Source organism: Chenopodium quinoa, unplaced genomic scaffold (genome assembly GCF_001683475.1).
Source record: "Chenopodium quinoa cultivar QQ74 unplaced genomic scaffold, ASM168347v1, whole genome shotgun sequence".
Taxonomy (NCBI): Eukaryota; Viridiplantae; Streptophyta; class Magnoliopsida; order Caryophyllales; family Amaranthaceae; genus Chenopodium; species Chenopodium quinoa.
In genome coordinates, this window is record NW_018743850.1 from 4366587 (window position 1) to 4386424 (window position 19838).

Sequence of the window (19838 nt, forward strand, 5' to 3'; positions counted from 1 at the left end):
TGGGTGACAAGGATAGTTTGGTTGACATCTGCCTTAGAGTGGGAGGTGCTTTTGTCCCTAAAAGAGTAACCAAAAACAGGCAGCTGCTGTGTTGGTGTGGTGGTTGGTGTTACTGGAAGAGGAAGGTTCAAGTATCTAAGTTGGATGTGCATTTGATTAGAACAGCTGCAATTCATGGTTTTGTTAATGGTGATATGGATGTGCCTATGCATTACAGCTGTTGGTATAGGCAGAAGGGGAAAACCTTTAACACTGGGAAAAGGGAACTAGTTAACAGTGAAGAGGTTAAGGGCCTTTTGGAGACAGTAAATGAAGAGGGGTATGTTGAGGTTTTTGTAACAACAGAAGCTCCTAGTCAGCCCATACAAGAGGCCCAACCCAATCCTGCAAAGACAAAAAAAAAGGATAAGAAGGTAGAAAGTTCAAATACATCGACTATTAGGAGGAGCCCTAGGTTTAAGAAGACAGAAACTGAACAAAGGGAGGAGAGTCCACCTAGGAAAGCCTCAGCTAATGCTAAAGTGTTGAGGTTTGATGAAGAAAAGGATGATGGATGTGAAGGATCTGGTTATTCAAGTTCAGATTTGAGTGATGAGGGACAAGATTGGGAACCTGGTGAAGAAGAATTTGATGAAGGGGATGAGGAATGGTATATTGAAGGGTCAAAGGAGATCTTGGCCAAAGTGAACAAGAGCCTTAGGAAAGGTTTGGAGAGTGCAGTAGATGACAGGGTTGGCAAAGATAAGAGAGTAGAGTTGAGAAATGATTTGGATGTTGGAAAACCGAAGGTGAATCCAGAAAGTGATGCTGATTCAGATGATTCAAGGAGTTTGTGTGGATCTGATGAGGAACAGGACTATGCTCCTTGGTTTAATGCTGATGTGGACTTTGACAACCCAATCAAGTTGAAGTTAAATCAGAAATTGAGTAATGCTTCAGTCTTGAGGAGGGCCTTAAGACTTCATGCCATTCAAAACAGGTATGAGTTCTACTACTTGCATAATGACAGTAAAAGGATTACAGTTCAGTGTAGATATAGATGTGGCTGTGAGTTCAATAGCTACACTTGTAGAATGCCTGCTTGTACATGTGTGGGGGGGGTAAAGTGTCAGTTCAAGGTGTTTGCATCAAAACTTGTTAAGCAGCAAACTTGGCAAATCAAAACCTTGAATTTAGACCATTCCTGCTTCAGAGTAAAGAAGAACAAGATGCTTACTGCTGAATACATAGCAGAGAGGTATTTAGAAGAGTTTAGGAGTAACCCTGGTTGGAGAATTAAGGAGATTAGGGCTAGGATTTTGAATGATTTAGGAGTTGATGTGAGTTACTATAAGGCATGGCTAGCTAGGTGTAGGGCAAAACTACTGATATTTGGTTCAGCTAGGGAGCAGTATGCTAGGGTGTGGGATTATGGGAAAGCTGTGATGAAGTACAACCCTGGTTCAGGGTGCAATGTTGTTGTTGATGGTATTGACAGGCCAGAGCCACCATTGTTCATGAGGATGTTCATCTGTTTAAGGCCATTGAGAGATGGATTTGCAAAGGGTTGTAGGCCTTTAATAGGGTTGGATGGTTGTCACCTCAAGGGTGCCTTTCCTGGGCAAATTCTGGTGGCAGTTGCTAAGGATGGGAATAACAACTTGTTTCCTCTAGCTTGGGCCACAGTGGAGATTGAAAACCAGGAAACTTGGGGTTGGTTCTTGGAATCCCTTATGTCAATGTTCACACATGATCAAGGAGCTGGGCTGACCATCATGTCTGACAGGCAAAAGGTAATGCTTCTGTTTCCCTCTTAACTATTTAGGTTCAATTTCTAAGTTTTCATGTGTATGTATGTGATTGACTGATGATTATACTTTTGTCTGCATTTGGTAGGGTTTGATTAAAGCAATGGCTGATGTTATTCCCAAAGCTGAGCAAAGGTTTTGTGTGAGGCATATTTGGGCTAACTTCAAGCTCAACTTCACTGGATCAACCTTTAAGGAGCTGTTTTGGAGAGCAGCTAGGGCCACCACCATTGTAAGTTTATTGATTGTTGAAGCTAGCCTATGCTTTTATATGACTGTTGGTGTGTTTTTATATTGGTTAGCTTGTATATGCTTGGTGTGATTTCTGGTATGCTTTTATATGTCAGTTTGAGCATGAAATTGCCATGGAGTCTATCAAATTCCTCGATGAAGAGGCATATGAGTATTTAATCAACATTCCTCCCCACCATTGGTCTAGACATGCATTCACACCAAACTGCAAGTCCAACATGTTGTTGAACAACATGTGTGAGACTTTCAATGCAGTCATTAGGCCTGCCAGAGATAAACCTATCCTCACCCAAATGGAATGGATGAGGAGGTATATTATGAACAGGAATAATGAAAAGTGGGAGGATTCAAAAACAATTACACACAACTTAGTGCCATATGTGAGGCATGTTCTGGGGAGGATAGACTTTGTGGCTAGGTCCTGTGTGGTGCAGCCATCCAGAGGGAATACATTTGAGGTGCAGCTGAAGGATGACCAGGTGTTGGTTGATTTGGACAAGGAGACCTGCACATGTTACCATTGGGAACTCACTGGCATTCCATGTGTTCATGCTTATGCCTGCATATTGGATATGAGGGGTGACATAGAGGCTGTTGTTGACCCATACTATACCATGGACACATACAGGTCTGCTTATGAACCAGCTGTCCAACCAATGCCTGGCCCAAAGCACTGGGAGACAGTCAGAATGAGGGAACCACTACCCCCTTCTGTTAAGGTGCAACCTGGGAGACCAAAGAGCAAAAAAAGGAAGCTTGAGCCAGGAGAATGTTCTTCTTCAGGTGGTCAGGCAAGTACCAAGAGGAAGAAGCAATGCAGCAACTGTGGGGGATATAGGCATTATGCCAAGACTTGCAAAGTACCTGCTGCACCAGCTACAGAGCTGATAAAGTCAGCAGGCAGACCCCCACTGAACACTCCTTGGATGGTGGAGGAGAGGAAGAAGAAAGAGATTAGGGCTGCTAAAAAGGTAACACAAGCATTACACCAACTCCCCCTTTGTTTTATATATGTATGTGTCTTTTCCATTGACTTTTTATTTTTATATGCATGTCATAGAGTGCAATTGGGGCTGGACCAAACAGCATAGGAAACAAAAAGTTTCCTCAAGAGCAAGAAGGTTGTCTGCCATTCAGCAAGCGCCCACAGCCACAGTCTTCCTCAGCTAAGCATTCCTCAGCTCAGCCATCCTCTAGTCAGCCATCCTCAGCTCAGCCTTCCTCAAGTCAGCCTGCCTCAAGCCAACCAAAAAGAAAGACAAGGTCTTCCTCAAGTCAGCCTACAACAGCCACAGGTGTTGTAACAAGGGCCAGGCTGCAATCCCTCAACAACCTTACTCAGTGATGTACTCATGCTGGATATCAAACATTATGTCTGTTGAACAATTTCAAACTTTTATTATGTACTCATGACTGGTTATGTAACTTGCTAGTTTTTTAGTGGCTTCCCTTAACAAATTTGAACAATTAGATATTGAATTGTAATGGTTGCATGGCTTTGATTGCCATTGAAACATGTTGAAGTAAGGTTCTTTTGTCAACCTGTACTTGAACTATCTTAGTGTTTCACATATTTCCCATGTTTTAATGTTTCACATGTTTAAATAGGTTGATTAAAAGACAAGGCATAAATAGGAACTTAGACAAGGCATAAATAGGTTGATTAAAAGACATATTTATAACACTTCAAGTCATTACAAGAAATTATAACTACTTAATACAGCTTACTATTACACACCCCTAGCCATTAGGAAAATTACACCCATTGACAAACCTATACAAATGGCCATGCCCACCCAACCAAAACAGCTGATTGAAGACACCTTCCCTTCATTGCACTCCCTGTTCATTCTCTTCCTGTCAGCGTTCAAGGCCTTGCATCTCATCTTCAAATTATCAACTTCATTAAGTAGGCACCTCCTTTGGCCACTGATTTCATCAACTTCCCTTTTCAATTCATTAACTTCACCCTTTAGCAGCTTCTTATCCAACAACAGGTTGTTGATAACCCCTGTTTGCCAATCTGTTCCATCAGGTTGATCAACCCATTCGAAAGCTTTGCAACCCCTTGTTTCTGTTATTGGGTCATAAAACTTACATGATATGAACTTCCTGCCTGGATTCTCCCTTGTCCAGCTAGTGAGCTTGGCCATTGGCACACCACACTTACATTTTCTGGCCTCAGGAGGGGAAGAGCTAACAAACGACATAATCTGCATCAATTTTAGATCGACAGTCACATTCGTCAGATTTGTACACTGACGAATTAACATTGACAGCAACAAAATTCATTTTTAATTTCATAATACGAAAAGCCCCAAATTCAATTTCTGACGAACCCTAATTTCGCAATTGGGCATTTAGATGCGTACATAACATAATCCAACCATTAATCTGAGTACGAAACAATTGCAAATAATAATTGAAGAGAATTTAAACCATAATTACCAAACAACCGAACAATTGACCGCACTCACCTGTTTCAGCAGCTTCAATCTGTTCCTCTTCTCAAAAATCGTGGAAGAATCGTGAAAGAATTGTTTCAAGTATCGTGCAACAATGCAATGCGCTGCTGCTATTCAATAAGAACAACAATTTCGTTCATTGGGGGAGAATCGTGCAAGAATGGTTCTTATATATCGTGCAAGAATCGTGGAAGAATGGTTCTTATATACAGATCTTTTAAAAATATATCCGTTGGGGTGGGCCCCACTAACAGTTCTGTTAACGGAAGATGGATTTTGGTGTTAACTTCCAACTTTTATATTTTTGGGAGGTGTTAAAATAAAAGTTTTTTTTTGGGGGGTGTTAAAAAACATTTTCAGCCTTTTGTAAGGTGTTAAAATCCAAAATATCCTTTTATAGATTATAAAGTTCTGTTCTTTTTTAAGTTGAATTGAGCTTAACTAAATTTAAGTTAAAATTATATTTAAATAGGATTGAATTGAACTGAAATGGATTTATTAGGATTGAACTGAATTGAAACTGAAGTGAAGTTATAAAAAAAAAAAGTTGAGTTCAAAAAGAACAAAGCCTAGGTATCACAAGGCAAAGTTATATTTAACATATATTCAACGATCAATTTTTCAAACATGATATATTACCAAGGAGAAATTATACATTTGTACTCCCAAAATATTCAACATATGCCATTTTGGCAAGAAGATAAGTAGGATGTTATATGACTGCAATCTTTTCTACTTTCGTGAAAAGTGGGAAGGGAGAATGGTTTAACTTAGTGCCACACATGTCCATTTTTAGAGCGAGTTGGTGTGTTTAAGTATAATCATAGATTAAAAAAAAAAAAAAAAAAACAAAAAAAAAAAAAGAGTATAATCATAGATACTTCTAAAAAAGCTACTCAAATTAAAGACTCCCAATGTGTAAGATTACTTTTTAAGTCATTCATTGATTGATGTTGCTCAAAAGTATTTTTTGATATAACCATAACCATAATCTGTGTTATGTTAAAATTAAAAAGTCTCAAGAGGTAATCTGAATTTGTGTGATGCTAAAACTCTAAAAGATACATTAAGATACAATCATAGTCGACTTAATGTAGAAACTAACAATCTTTAGATGCAACCCTAATTTATGTGTTACTGAAAATCATTTTTAGAGGCAATAAGCTAATATCTAGTGAAAGCATTTCCTCAAAAAAAAATAATATAAAAAAATAAATAAATAATAAATAAGTGTAATTTTAGAGGCAAACATAAACTATGTGATGCTATATATATTAAACAAATTGTGTAAAAACAAAACCTAATGCTCCTCCTCTCTCCTCCTCTCTTCTTGGGTTTTCTAAATTTTTTGGCTGTTTAGGCCGAAAATAGTCTAATTTCTTCGAAAATTAGACTATTTCCGACCCTTTTCCCTTATTTTTCTTTGGTTTTGCTATTTAGATTTCAATAAATCTACACGAGTAGTGTAAATGTTCGTCTGTCTCCCTATGGTGGAGTTGGTAATTTTTTTTTTTTTTTTTTTTTTTTTTTTTTTTTGTGCGTGCGTGTGTGTCTTAGTTAGGGTTTATTAAAAAGGCAATCATCTTTTGCCCTATTATCAGTTCGTTGGTAAAGAGTTGTCCAGGATTGCAACGGTTGTCAAATCCATAAAGGCGTTCAAGTGAATTAGATGAAAATCATCCTTACAGCTAAAACAAATCATTAGACCGTCTCTCCGAAAAGGATTTATATTCCAGCGATGTGTGGGAGAGATGTACTACAGTGCAAGATCGATCTATTCAACGATCGTAACTTTGATGAAGGAAACCCTTATTTGGTTCAATTTTATGTATTTGTTGATTTAGATTTCATTTGTAGATGCCGGATGGCTTTTGAGTAATGAATTGATTTGTTTCAAAAATAAATAAATTATGTGATGCTAAAATTTTAATTAGAGGCAACCATAATCCATGTGATGCTAAAATGGTATTTTTTTAGAGGCAACCATGAATAGTGTGATGGTGAAAAATAGCTTTGGAGACAACCATAACCTATGTTGATGTTAAAAAGGTACCTTTAGAGCGAGGCAAACACAATTTATGTGATGCTAATTAAGTACCTAGTCCAAAAAAAGGTTCACAAACGACATTTTTCAAGTGGGATGTTTCTTACTTACCTCAAGACATTATTTTCATAGTTTAATTTGTAGTCTTTTCAACACTCCAATGAAGTTATACTCGGTTGTTAATTTGTATGTAGCTCTACTTGTAATTAGGGTAATGCAACGTTGCTTTGAAGTACATTACATCGATATTGCATTGGAGCTTGCTGAGATCTTTCTTAAAGCCCCGCGTCAAGCGGATTTCTTTTTTGAAGTACATGTGCTCAGTGCTACCGGTGCAGCACAATGAAAAAATTGAAATGTTAAATTTTGGGGAAAATATTTCTCTATATTTTTTTATTGTATTTTTCCTAGATAATAGGAATATCTAACTTTAGTATTTCTAAATATATTTACAGCCTAAATATCACTCATGCGCACACTAGAAAACTTCTCAGGTGGTCACCCATTCCAGAATTACTCCCACTCAAGCACGCTAAACCGAGAAGTATCTTAGCATATGAGCTCCCTAAAAGAAGAATTACTCCCATTCAAGCACGCTAAAAAAATTGTGAACTGCTAAACAACGCTCCCATTTTACCAGGCATCGCTCCCATTTTGACATGGAAGGACGATATTGCCCTTTGTGTAAGTTGGACTATATAATGGTCATTTTGAGACATATGGGCATGTTAATATTATTCCAACCCCTCCACTTAGTACACATGGTTAAAAAAATTCCCGAGCCCACCACATTCTACCCCACGACATCCAACCCCACGACATTCGATCCACCACCAAAAATCCGATTTTTTTTTAAAAATTTTTTATTAAGTTTTAGTGAAGGGTTTAAGGCGATGGACGACGACAACGATCGTACACCAGAGGCATCGTCGGAGGATTCTGTAAGCCCTCGTACTTTTTTTGTATTTTTTGAAATGAAAACATCCGCCCAAAATATCCAGAACCACACTAGTAGAAAAACACAAATTAGCACCGACAAATTAGCACCGATTCTTGAAAGCCAGTGGAAAAAAAACAAGGCGGGATTTAGTGTAAGAGCAATGGCACCGGTTCAAACCAAACCAGTGCGAATTTCTTGAAATGGCGTCGGTTCAAACCTGTGCCAATTTGTAATAAAAATAAAAACCCGCCCCTTTTTCTTCTTTCTATTTCCCTCTTCGTTCTTTTTGTTTCCCCTCTTCGTTCTTATCTCTCTTTTCTCTCTCCTCTCTCCTCAAACAAACCCTAATCTACTGAAGAAATCAGCCTCAAACGACCTGCTGCCCTCCTTCGAAAACTGGCGTCAATTCGAACCAAGGACAACCATCATCGCCTCCACCGTATATTTCTTGAATCTACAATATTGGAGGTTAGGGTTTCTGGGTGCGTCTATTTTGAATCAATTCGATGTGCGTGCGTCTTCAACAACAACATATTCGAATCAATTTTGAACAAAAATCAGAAATTCGAGGTTAGGGTTTCTGGGTTATTTAGCTTTGCGTTATATTTTGGTAAATGCTTTGAAATTTTGGGTTTAATTGATGTAACATTGTTCGAAATTTGTTGAAGATGGCTGGAGAAACTGATACCAATAACAATGGAGGTAACAACGCTTTTAATGAAGATAAGAAGCCTGCTCCTGATCAATTTACTCATATCAATCTCAAGGTTATAGGTCAGGTAATTATTTTTAATTTTTTTTGGTGATTCTTTTGATTTTTCTGTGAATTTTATTTTGCTTTTTTAGGATTTTTGTGTTAATTTTTATTTTCTTAGGTTAAAGGATTTTTGTGTTAATTTTCTATGAAATTGTTGCTGGTTCGGATGATCTGATGAAATTAATTATGCGATTTTGATGTTTTTGAATCATTTTATGACAATGCATGCATATTTAAAAAGAGTGTTCATATTGTGGAAATTGGGCATTTTTTCGGTTGATTTGGGTGAATTGGGATTTTTGATGGTTTATTGATGCTATGTTACTGTTGGTGAATATGTTACTGTGACGAGTAAGATTATAATCTTCTAGATTATATAAAATTTTTGTACATTATGTATTCAGTTTTCACTATATCACTTATTAACATTAATTTGAAAAGAGGAGATAGTAGAAATTGCTTGTTAAATTTCCAAGAACTTATCTTTGGTATTATCATGTTCTTTTCTGTCTTAATTGTTGTACTTTTGGGGTATATTTGTATTTGTGTGTTAATTTGGACTTTTGGAGTTTTTTTTTTTTTTTTTGTTCAGCTAATGTACATCTTATTGCTTGATTGCAATATACAAGTAGTATGATAGAAGTTGTAAAATGATGTTTATCTCTCATTTTTGTAGTTGATGACAGTCTGTTGCTTACTCTTGCCCATTAAAAGTACAAATCTGGGAACTACAAGCAAGCACTTGACTTCAGCAATAATTTGTTCGAGAGAAACCCTCGCCGTACAGATAATATTTTGCTATTGGGTGCTATATATTATCAGGTCTTATGTTGATTTTTTTGGTGGAATATGATTCATTTTGCTTGGCATTTTTGTTGTGTTTGGATACTTGTAATCTATTGGGTGTTATTTATTATCAGGTCTTATGTTTTTTTTTTCTGCATTTTCATGATAATTTGACCCCAATTATATATACTGTACAAAGTATTTTCTGAGCTCAAATTTATCAAGTGATTTTTGTGCTACTGATTGATTTCCTTGCCATCTTTCTGCATTCATGAATTTGGTGAGCAGTTTTATGTTTGATAAGATATTTTGCTGAATTATTTTGAGCTTGGTTCTGTAAACTTCAACTTGCATGGTTTAGGGATTTTTGTAATATGTAGCACCAACATATCATGGGAAATAGTGTTAGAGTATGTTTTATTTATGTTGTAATTGTGCATTATTGTGCTAAAATTTAGTAAGAAGAGTTGTAGTCTATATATTTAAAAGGGCTGGATAGTAGATACCGCCAATGCAATATAAGTTATTGATTTTGAGATTAAGAGGTTGGAAGTTTTTTAGGTGACATGCTTGATTTCTATTAGTAGTTTTGCTAATAATGTGAGCATGATTTACCTGATAATTATATATGCCATTATCGGACATTGAAGGGTTCTCCCTTGAATTGGAGGTAACTATATTCATTTCATTCATTCTGTGTGGATGATGCTAATGTTAATGTTATGTGAACTTAAGTGATATATGTGTTATAATTTGTTGAGAATGGAAGCTGATGTACTTGTACATCATGTATACTTGACATGTAAGCTTTTTTGATGGAGTTTTGGAAAAGGAATGCCTGAGTTGAATTAGACATTTGCTCCTCTCACACACTCATGCACTGACACACATCTTTCAGACCTTTTAGTGGCTTAGCATGCTTGATATTGTTTTCAACTGCTGATTATTGGTACTTCTATTGGAAGTAAAAATTTGGCTTGTTCTTGTTCTAATCAGTTGCCTAAAATTTCAGCTGCTAAACTTAGGGACTGAGGGTAGCATCAATGAGATGGGCAGGCTGACAATAATCTTACAGATTAAAGAGCTGAGGGGTGGAAGTTAATCCAAACAATGAGACGGGTAAGCTGAAATAATCAGTCATTTATGATTAGGGAGATTTTCCCTCAATCCACCTCTCGCCATGTGGACCAATCAGGGCCTGACAAGTGTCACCTAGTTGGACTTATCAGGACCTGCCACGTGGCGTGCTTCCATTGGTCCACCATGGACCTCCCATGCTGCGCCATGTAGCCCTCTCAGCCTTGCCTAAACAGGTAATAGATTGGGCCCAATTCCCAGGAAAGCCCAGTCATTCCTAGGGTTGGCCAAAAACCCTAGAACCTGGCACGCTTCCCAAGGCTATAAATACGGTCATAAATGCTCATTTATGACAAGAGACTGTTCACAAGAAACACTCGGATTTACACAAATCCCAAGACAATCATACATCACTCGGTACCGCATGCTAGACCCGTCCTAGCATCCGGCACCTATTTACATTCTGCTTTACAACTCCTTCATCTACTAACTTGATCATTGGAGGCGGAGCTCCCTACCCAAGGAGTCTCTGTTATCTTGCAGGTACAGGCGCGTGGTTCCAGCCTCGAAGTTGTAACTCTCCCAAGGGACACAGAAAACCCCGGAACAATTTATATCTTGTACAACTACTATATAGGTATCTTTACATTCAATTTTATTTGAATAAAATAAACTATGCTCTATAAATTTGTTTTTTTTTTTCAATTTTATTTTATTTGTGTGTGACCTTGTATTTTATTTATCGATTGAATTGCTGCTTACTTCGTTGCTTAATTTCATGTTGATTACTGTGAATTGTGATTATGTTGTCGTTGAACTTTGATTTCTATAATGTGATTGAAAGCATTGACTATGATTGATACGTTACTTTGTTTGTGGTGGAAGTTTAATGTTATGACTAATGTCTGTGAGTGCATGATTTGGTTAGGAATGAGTGCATGATTTGGTTAGAATGAATGCATGATGTTATAAAATAAAATATAATGCATGACCAGAATAAAATAAAAATTGGTGAATTTACAACAAATTTTTGAAGTTCAGTCTAAATATATTCATAACTTCTGAGATGACTGTCACTTTTAATGTTTGTGCCAGAACTTATATGTCTATTGTGATGCATTCAGGTTCTATTCACAACAGTGGAGGACATGGACAGCCTGTTTCATACAAGCAGCATGGCGGCGATACAACAGAAAGAAGCATGGGAAATCATTACGAGACGCTCTTGCAAGGGGGTTGGAAGCTCACCAAGCTCTGGTGCCACAGTTTATGCATCAAGGTTTGCTGCCAATGCACTTCGTAACTTGCGACATAATACTTCCCGAAATAACAAAATTCCACCAAGGTCACCCCTCCTCATCTTGCAGAAGCCAACTGAACCTGATTTCTCATCGTTTGACGATGGTTAGCCACTTAGCCTTTCATTCCCTTCCCTTCCAAGTTATTGCTTCTTCCTACTCTTAACTTCGATGTTTAGATCATCATTAATCAACAGGTATAATTTGTAAAATGGTAGGATTAGAAAATGTCCAGTTTGAAGCCTAAGTGATACTCCTATGTATGATTTTATTACAGCCTAACAAAATCATGATGTTATTTTATTTTATTTTATTTTTTTGAACGAAAATTGTAATATTACAGCCTTTTTTAATGAAAAAATGTAACTTTATATATATGTTAGTGTTTCTACATAACTTTTAAGTGAAAAAAATGCAATTTTTTTTTATTTTTTTGGGACATTTTTGGCACGCTTTGAAACCGAACCGGTGCAAAAAGTTTTTTATTTTATTTTTTTGGGCCATTATTCGCACCAGTTCACAGCAAGAACCGGTGCGAACTGTTTGTTTTTAGCACCGGTTTTGAACCGGTGCTAAAGCTTTTCTTTTTAGCATCCCTCAAATCTACATCGGTTCAAAACCGATGCGAAATGGGGGTTTTGAACCGGTGCTAATTACCATTTTTCGCCTAGTGCCACCTTGGTGGATCCGCTTAAAATTTCCGGATCCACCAAGGTAAATCTGAAAATTTAAGGCAGATGTACACATCCTCCCAGAATTTCCGGATCTTCCTAGGTGGATCCGGAAATTTTAAGCGTCGACCTAGGTAGATCCGGAAATTCTAGGCGGATGTCCTTTCTCTTTTTTTTCTTTTTTTTTTGATTAATTAATCAATTTTTTTTAAACCAATTAATCAAATTTATTAATGTAAAATTTGTATTATTATTATAATTTTTATTGTGATTATTATTATTTTTGTGATAATTTATTAGTTAATATTAGTTAATGTTGGTTTATTTATTATTTGCTTATTATTAGTGTTTTTAATATATTATTGTGATCAATCTTATTATTTAACTTGTGATTAGTGATATTATAGTATTATTATTGTTTTACAAATATTATTATTAATATTATAATTAAAAAAATTATTGGAGAATTTTGTGTGGTTTCTTTTATTTTTATAAGATTTGGAGTCTGAAGACGGCGGTGGTGGTGTGGATTTTGTCACAGGCACATTATTTCCAACGTTTGATGATGCAGTTAACACTAGAAGAAAAAAGGTAATGGGAAGCCACAAATTGGAAGCGGTTATTGAAATCCACTTCCAATTCCCTACAAAAACCCGGCAAAAAAAACAAAAAAAAAGAATAGAATTAGAAGTGGTTTAGGTTGAACCGCTTCCCTTTCAAAAAAAAAAAAAAACCGGCATTTAAAAACTCCCTCCTTCCCTCGTCATTTCCCTCCTTTGCTTCCTTCTTCAATTCGCTCCCACCTCCTTCGCTTCCTCTTTCACTTTCACACACCGTCACTCCAACACAACCACAATTGTCGTGCTGCTTAAACCCACCACAACAACCACCAACACCTAGGCATAGAGCCGCCGCACCATTTGTTTCACGGTTTTGTGTTGTTAGGGATTAGTTGCTGCTCCTGCTCCTACCACTGCTATAGGGATTAGTTGCTGCCGCAGCATCGTCGCTGCCTCCACCACAGTCGGCCTCCGTCGACCCTCCTGCTGCTGCGACATTGCCCTTGCTGCCCCGAGCTCTTGCACTCACTCACTCCATTGTTGCGACCCTCTGCTGCCCCTCTCACCTTCACAGGGCACCACCACCACACCTCTCCCTTTCACCCCGCATTCCTTCTTTTAGGGTGAGTTCATGCTTAATCTTACTACCTTATCTTTTTTTTGTCAACAATTTCTCAAATTTTAGGGTTTCAATTTTAGTTAATCATATTATATGTTAATTATGTTATAAATTATTTGTATACATAATGTAATTGTTACCTCAATTGTATAATGTTATATGTTGTTTGAATTTGAGTAGCTAGATAGTGATGAATTAATGAATGGATTGTAAGTAAGCTTAGGTTGCTTATAGGTAGTCCAATTAGCATTATATGAATGAATGAAGTTAATTGTGTTTTGTTAAATGTCAAACAAATGCAAATTATTGAATGCTTGCATCGTCATTTGCCTAGATACCCGTTCGAGTCTTTCTCATTAGGAGGAAGTCTTGAATAGTCCCCGGTTGGGACTGCTCTTGGACGTTTAATCTCACTTAGGTAGTGAATGTATGTCTCTTTTTCGATTTTAAGGAATATCTCGGCTTAGCTTTTTCTCACCATGTTCTCTGGGTGCATATGTAGGTAAGTAATTACCTACGTTGTGTACTTGGAGAACTGGGGGGAAATGCTACCGGATTTTCCTTAAAATTGGAAAGTTGACATACATTCACTAGTTGGAGACCTTTTGGGAGCATTCATTTTTACACTATATGTATGAACGATATAAATGCATACTATGTACTTTGATTGACATAATATATGTTGCATTTATACATTATTTGTAACGTGTTGGTATGTGTAAAGGAAATTTAAAACGTCGATGGATCGCGGTTGGATGTATGGTAGACGTGATACGTTGTAATTCTTTAATGGGGTCCAAGAGTTTTGCGAGAGTGCTTCACAATATCAGATCAAAACGGGTGTGAATGACCTTTATTGTCCTTGTGTCAATTGTAACAATGTCACAATGGTCGACAATGTTGATACAACAAGGGATCATGTGGTTTGTCATGGGTTTAGGCCTCAATATCATGTGTGGGTTTGGCACGGTGAAAAGGGATCGTATAGGGAGAATGTTGTTGGGAATGATACGCACGATAAAAGTGTCGAGATTCGTGCGGAAGATGAATATGGGACTGATGATGGTGGAGATGGGGATGAGGATAGGGATGAGATCGAGGATGGTGGTGGTGATCACTTAGATGAGATGATGCATAATGTTGAAGGTGAATTTGGTGACCGATGTGATGTATTTGAGTCATTATCAGAGGCTGCCAAAAATCCTTTGTATCCTGGGTCCAAAAAATACACCAAACTCTCCGCTGTGTTAGCACTTTTTAACATTAAGTCAAAGCATAACTGGAGCGACACTAGTTTTACCTCTTTGTTGACTGTGTTATGTGACATGTTGCCTGATGGGAATGAACTTCCTAAGTCCTACTATTATGCAAAGAAAGTCATGTGTCCATTTGGTTTGGAGTATAAGAAGATACATGCAGTCTAATGATTGTGTTCTTTATCGAAATGAATATAAAGAGTTGGAGGAGTGTCCACGTTGTGGTAAGTCGCGTTACAAGCAAAAGAGCTGCAATGCTGGTATGAAGGGACCTCCTGCCAAGGTGTTATGGTATATTCCCATCATTCCAAGGTTCAGGCGTCTATTTTCAATACCAAATGATGGTAAGAACTTGAGATGGCATGCAGAGGGAAGAAAGAAAAACAGTTTGCTGAAGCATCCGGCTGACTCTCAAATTGGAAGAACATCGATATGAAGTTCAGGGCATTTGGTGAAGAAGTCAGAAATTTAAGGCTTGGGTTGTGCACCGACGGTATGAATCCATTTGGCACTCTTAGTACCCAACATAGCACATGACTAGTATTTTTAGTGATCTACAACTTGCCTCTGTGGTTGTGTATGAAACGGAAATACGTAATGCTATCACTTTTGATAACGGGTCCAAGGCAACCTGAAAACGACATAGATGTTTACCTTGAGCCCCTTGTTGATGATTTGAGAAAGATGTGGGACGAAGGAGTTTCTGTTTTTGATGCCCATAAGAACGAGATGTTCCTATTGCGTGCAGCCCTTATGTGGACCATTAATGATTTTCCCGCATATGGCAACTTGTCCAGGTACAAGAATAAAGGGCATAAAGCATATCCTATTTGTATCGATGACACACCAAACGTGTACCTTGAACACTACGGCAAAGATGTGTACGTGAGGACCCGAAGATTGCTTAGGCGCGATCACCCATATCGTAGGCAGAAAAAGGCCTTCAATGGGAAAGTGGAAGAGGGGGCTGCGCCTAGGCCATTGAGTGGACAGGAGGTGTATGGTCGAGTGAAGGGTATACCAACTGTTTTTGGTAAAACATCGAAACCTTTAGACCCACATGCTCTCTTTAAAAAGGAATCGATCTTTTGGAAGGTTGAGTACTGGAAAGAACATGATGTTAGACATTGTCTCGATGTGATGCATATAGAGAAGAATGTTTGTGATGCAGTTGTTGGGACAATTATGGGTATTCATGGAAAAACAATGGATGGAAAGAGCGCACGATTAGATTTGGAAGCGTGGGGGGGTTCGTCCGGAATTGTGGGTCCAGTCAAAGGTAGGGAAGGCAAAGGTAATGGAAAAGGTAAGCGAAGATGGTGGCAAAAACCGTAAGGGGGAGTGCAAAGGAAAGGGCACCGGTGTATCAAAGAAGAAAGATGACGGAAAAGGAAAGAATGAAAAGGTTTATTTACCTCCAGCTTGCTACACATTGTCAAAGGAAGAAAAACGAAAGTTTTGTGCTTGTTTGTACGACATTAAGGTTCCATCTGGTTTCTCGTCAAACATGAAAAGATTCGTTTCCTTAAGTGGGGAATTGAAGTTGACAAGTATGAAATCCCATGATTGTCACATGATGATGCAAGTATTCCTACCAATTGCAATTCGTGGTATTCTACCGAAGCACGTGAGAGAAGCTATTACAAGCCTTTGTTCGTTTTTCAATACCATATGCAGCAAAGTGTTTGATCCTTTTACACTTGATGCTCTCCAAGCGAATGTAGTTGTAACTTTGTGCAAATTTGAGATGTATTTTCCACCGTCATTTTTTGACATAATGGTGCATTTGATTCTTCATTTGGTTCATGAGATTAAGATGTGAGGTCCAGTCTTTATGAGGTGGTGCTATCCTTTTGAAAGACACATGGGCACATTGCAACACAAAGTCAGGAATCCAGCCCATCCAGAAGGTAGTATGATTCAAGGGATTGTGGCGGAGGAGATTGGTAATTTCGTGGCAGAGTATGTTGCCGTTGCCGAACCAATTGGGCTTCCCACTTCCCGGCATGAAGGGAGACTTGATGGTCATGACACACTCGGGTCGAAACGGTTCTTGCAAGCTCACCTATTTGTGCTTCATCATGTTGCGGAGGTTCACCCATATTTAGATGAGCACATGGATAGTTTGCGTGCCGAATTTCCATCAAAAAGGGAAAGGGTACTAATGCAGTTGCATAATAAGATGTTTGTGACGTGGTTCCATGATCGAGTTATGCGTCAATTGGATAAGAGTGTCTCTGATACTATCAAATGGCTAGCTTATGGTCCAAAGGAAGATGTTTATTCTTTTGAGGGATATGACATAATGGGTATACATTCTGGACTGAGCATCGTGATCAGAAGTCCTCATCGACTCAAAATAGTGGTGTCACTCTTGTGGCTTCATCAAGAGAGTTTGCAAGTGCAAAGGATACAACACCGGTTGACGCACAATTATCCTACTACGGACGAATTCAGGAAATATGGGAATTAGATTACCGTGAATTCAAGGTAGGTCTATTTAAGTGTAAATGGGTTGATAATAATAGGTGCAACGTCAGACATGATGACTTCACTCTTGTAGACCTTGGCCACTTGCGGGATAGTTTGGAATTATTCATCCTTGCATCTCAAGCTAAGCAAGTGTTCTATGTAACCGACCTAGCCGATCCAAAATGGTCCATTGTCCTTGCTAGCAAAAGAAGAATTTTAGGGGTTGGAGATGTTGAAGACGAGGAAGAATATGATGCGTTTGATGATTCGCCCCCTTTCACTGCCCCTAGACTTGATGTAGCAAATGATGTAGACAAGGATGCAAATTATGTTCGATCAGACCACAATGAGGGAATACTCGAATGAGGTACTTTTTTTTATGCATCGTATAACAATCCTCATTTACGCCATTTTGAACTTCGTTCGCTCCTATAACCTTGTATTAGCATGAAATCAATGACTTTTAAGCATTTTTAACTTGTAAACATGTTTTGTATACCAAATATCAGCTGTTAGAAGGATTAGATGTGAACTAGTAATGAAAATACAGAAGTTGAGAAAGTTAGGACTTCATTTATGCCATTTTGAACTTCATTCGCTCCTATAACCTTGTATTAGCATGAAATCAATGACTTATAAGCATATTCTTTTATTTACTGATGACTAATTATTTGCGTTGCTTATGGTGGTAGGTGTGTACATAAAATGGGTGGTGCTGAGTACCTTCACCACGAAGACGATATGGATGATGAAGACCGTGGTAGTTCTCAATCTGATGACGAGCCAGATTTGGGTGAACCAGAAGACCAAGCTCATGATGAGTTTCAGCGTAGGCTTGACGATTATGCGATAGCAGCTAAATATGCCCCCCTATTACGGATAATGTTGTTTCTGAGTTTGTACGAGATTCACAAGGGCAGATGCACACGCAACGTCAAGTGAAAACCACCGGTGGTAGAGAAGGGTGAAAGGCACCGGTGAAGAGAAAGGTTAGGGGTGCAACAAAAGCTTTTAAGAAACCCGGGGAAGCCATGGTTCTTGAGTTTGACGAGTCGGGTCAACCTACTGGGAAATGGCGCAGCAAATATTCCACTCACATTGGCATACTGACACGTAAAATACCTATTACACTTGACTGGCCCGAGATACCTGAAGGGTTGCTTCAAATGTTTTAGGATGATACGATGGTAAGTGTTTTTTATTTGAGTTTATGTCCAAAAACTTTGTACCAAATATCAATGCGTATTCACCAAAATTCACCAAAGTCAACAAAATTGACCAAAGGCTGGCTGTGCAGGCTGACTGGGCTACCTGTGTAGCTGCCTGGGCTACTGTGCAGGTGGCTGGCCTAGCTGTGCAGCCTTCCTGGGCTGCCTGTGCAGGTGGCTGGCCTGCTGTGCAGCTGCCTGGGCTTGCTGTGCAACTTGCCTGGGCTGCTGTGCAGGTGGCTGGCCTGGCTGTGCAGCCTGCCTTGGCTTCCTGGGCTTGCTGGGCAGCCTGCCTGGGCTGCCTGGGCAGCTGCCTGGGCTTGCTGTGCAGCTGCCTGGGCTGCTGTGCAGGTGGCTGGCCTGGCCGTGCAGCCTGCCTGGGCTGCTGTGCAGGTGGCTGGCCTGGCCGTGCAGCCTGCCTGGGCTGCCTGTGCAGCTGCCTAGGATGGTTGTGCAGGTGCCTGGGCTGTTGTGCAGGTACCGGGCATGTTTTTTTTCGTTCTTTTTATACCCTTGACTAACATGGACGTTTGCCATTCTTACAGAGTGTGTTTAGTATTCCTGATGAGCCAAACAAGAGATAATCGTTTGAAAGTTTTGTACAAGAGAGATTCAAAAACTTCAAAAAGTTCGTTGAGAACAAGATGGATCCATAAGAAACAAAGGCATAAATTGAAGAAAATTGTGATGGGTAATGCAGGAGAGGAGGAACCTGAGAAGAAATGGGATGTATATCCACAAATAACGATGAAGGACTGGGAGAAGTTTGTGGCGAAATCAACTACTACTACTGCACTTGTATGGCAAATGGATAGCAAAACCGCCTTCCTTAATGGAATTTTGGAAGAAACTGTGTATATGACACAGCCAAAAGGTTTTGTTAATCCAGGCAACGTTGGAAAGGTTTGCAAGCTAAAGAAGTCCATTTATGGACTAAAGCAAGCCAGCAGAAGTTGGAATCTGCGATTTGATGAAGCCATTAACAAGTTTGGTTTTATCAAGAATCCAGATGAGTCTTGTGTATACAAGAAGGTCAGTGGGAGTGATATTGCATTCCTAGTCCTGTATGTCGATGACATACTGCTCATTGGAAACAGCACAAAATTATTGGAGTCCGTAAAGGGCTGGTTGGGAAAGTGCTTTTCAATGAAGGACTTAGGAGAGGCACAGTACATATTGGGCATCAAGATCTACAGAGATAAATCTAAGAGGATGATTGGATTAAGCCAGAGTACTTACATTGATAAGGTACTGGCTCGATTCAACATGGAAAATGCCAAAAGAGGGCATTTACCCATGTCCCATGGCGTAACTCTCAGCAAGAAACAGTGTCCACAGACACCTGTTGAGCGAGAAAGAATGAATCGGATCCCATATGCTTCGCTAATCGGATCGATCATGTATGCCATGATATGTATAAGGCCAGATGTATTATATGCCCTGAGTGCAACGAGTCGATACTAATCGAACCCAGGAGAGGCGCATTGGACTGCGGCCAAGAACATCCTTAAGTACCTGAAAAGGAACAAGGATAAATTCCTGGTGTATGGAGGCCACAAAGAACTGGTTGTTGAAGGTTACACCGACGCTAGCTTCCAGACTGACAGAGACGACTTCAAGTCACAGTCGAGGTACATATTCTGTCT

General features: G+C 38.9%; 3 protein-coding genes and 1 long non-coding RNA gene across 5 annotated transcripts; 3 read left to right on the forward strand and 1 right to left on the reverse strand.

Annotated features, from left to right (window-relative positions):
* Positions 1-933: 933 nt before the first annotated feature.
* On the forward strand, positions 934-3566 carry LOC110686015. The gene is made up of 4 exons (XM_021862587.1): positions 934-1772; positions 1876-2019; positions 2135-3010; positions 3100-3566. Exons 1-4 carry the CDS (start codon positions 1074-1076, stop codon positions 3382-3384), a joined length of 2004 nt encoding a protein of 667 aa, XP_021718279.1. The 5' UTR covers positions 934-1073; the 3' UTR covers positions 3385-3566.
* A 132-nt stretch (positions 3567-3698) lies between these two features.
* Positions 3699-4857, reverse strand: LOC110686016. Its single transcript, XM_021862589.1, has 2 exons — positions 4517-4857; positions 3699-4252 (listed from the first exon to the last, which is right to left on the reverse strand). Exon 2 carries the CDS (start codon positions 4247-4249, stop codon positions 3770-3772), a length of 480 nt encoding a protein of 159 aa, XP_021718281.1. The 5' UTR covers positions 4250-4252; positions 4517-4857; the 3' UTR covers positions 3699-3769.
* A 2815-nt stretch (positions 4858-7672) lies between these two features.
* Positions 7673-11774, forward strand: LOC110686017. Of its 2 annotated transcripts, none has more exons than XR_002504136.1 (5): positions 7673-8058; positions 8157-8267; positions 8932-9067; positions 10044-10745; positions 11233-11774. It is a non-coding gene; the product is annotated as an uncharacterized LOC110686017 (long non-coding RNA). The 2 variants fall into 2 exon arrangements; XR_002504135.1 differs by having other exon boundaries at positions 7674-8058; positions 8922-9067.
* Positions 11775-14143: 2369 nt separating this feature from the next.
* LOC110685685 lies at positions 14144-17350 on the forward strand. Its single transcript, XM_021862212.1, has 5 exons — positions 14144-14502; positions 15310-15545; positions 15663-15818; positions 16342-16933; positions 17041-17350. Exons 1-5 carry the CDS (start codon positions 14144-14146, stop codon positions 17348-17350), a joined length of 1653 nt encoding a protein of 550 aa, XP_021717904.1.
* Positions 17351-19838: the final 2488 nt, after the last annotated feature.

Bases quoted from the DNA above. Each gene is read 5' to 3' on its own strand.
- LOC110686015 (XM_021862587.1), top strand. From the start codon at position 1,074: ATGCCTGCTTGTACATGTGTGGGGGGGGTAAAGTGTCAGTTCAAGGTG. The intron at 1,773-1,875 runs GTAATGCTTCTG...TGCATTTGGTAG, and splicing joins TCATGTCTGACAGGCAAAAG to GGTTTGATTAAAGCAATGGC. The intron at 3,011-3,099 runs GTAACACAAGCA...TGCATGTCATAG, and splicing joins AGATTAGGGCTGCTAAAAAG to AGTGCAATTGGGGCTGGACC.
- LOC110686016 (XM_021862589.1), bottom strand. From the start codon at position 4,249: ATGTCGTTTGTTAGCTCTTCCCCTCCTGAGGCCAGAAAATGTAAGTGT.
- LOC110685685 (XM_021862212.1), top strand. From the start codon at position 14,144: ATGGTCGACAATGTTGATACAACAAGGGATCATGTGGTTTGTCATGGG. The intron at 15,546-15,662 runs GTAAAACATCGA...TGATGCATATAG, and splicing joins GGGTATACCAACTGTTTTTG to AGAAGAATGTTTGTGATGCA. The intron at 16,934-17,040 runs GTTGACGCACAA...TGATAATAATAG, and splicing joins GTGCAAAGGATACAACACCG to GTGCAACGTCAGACATGATG.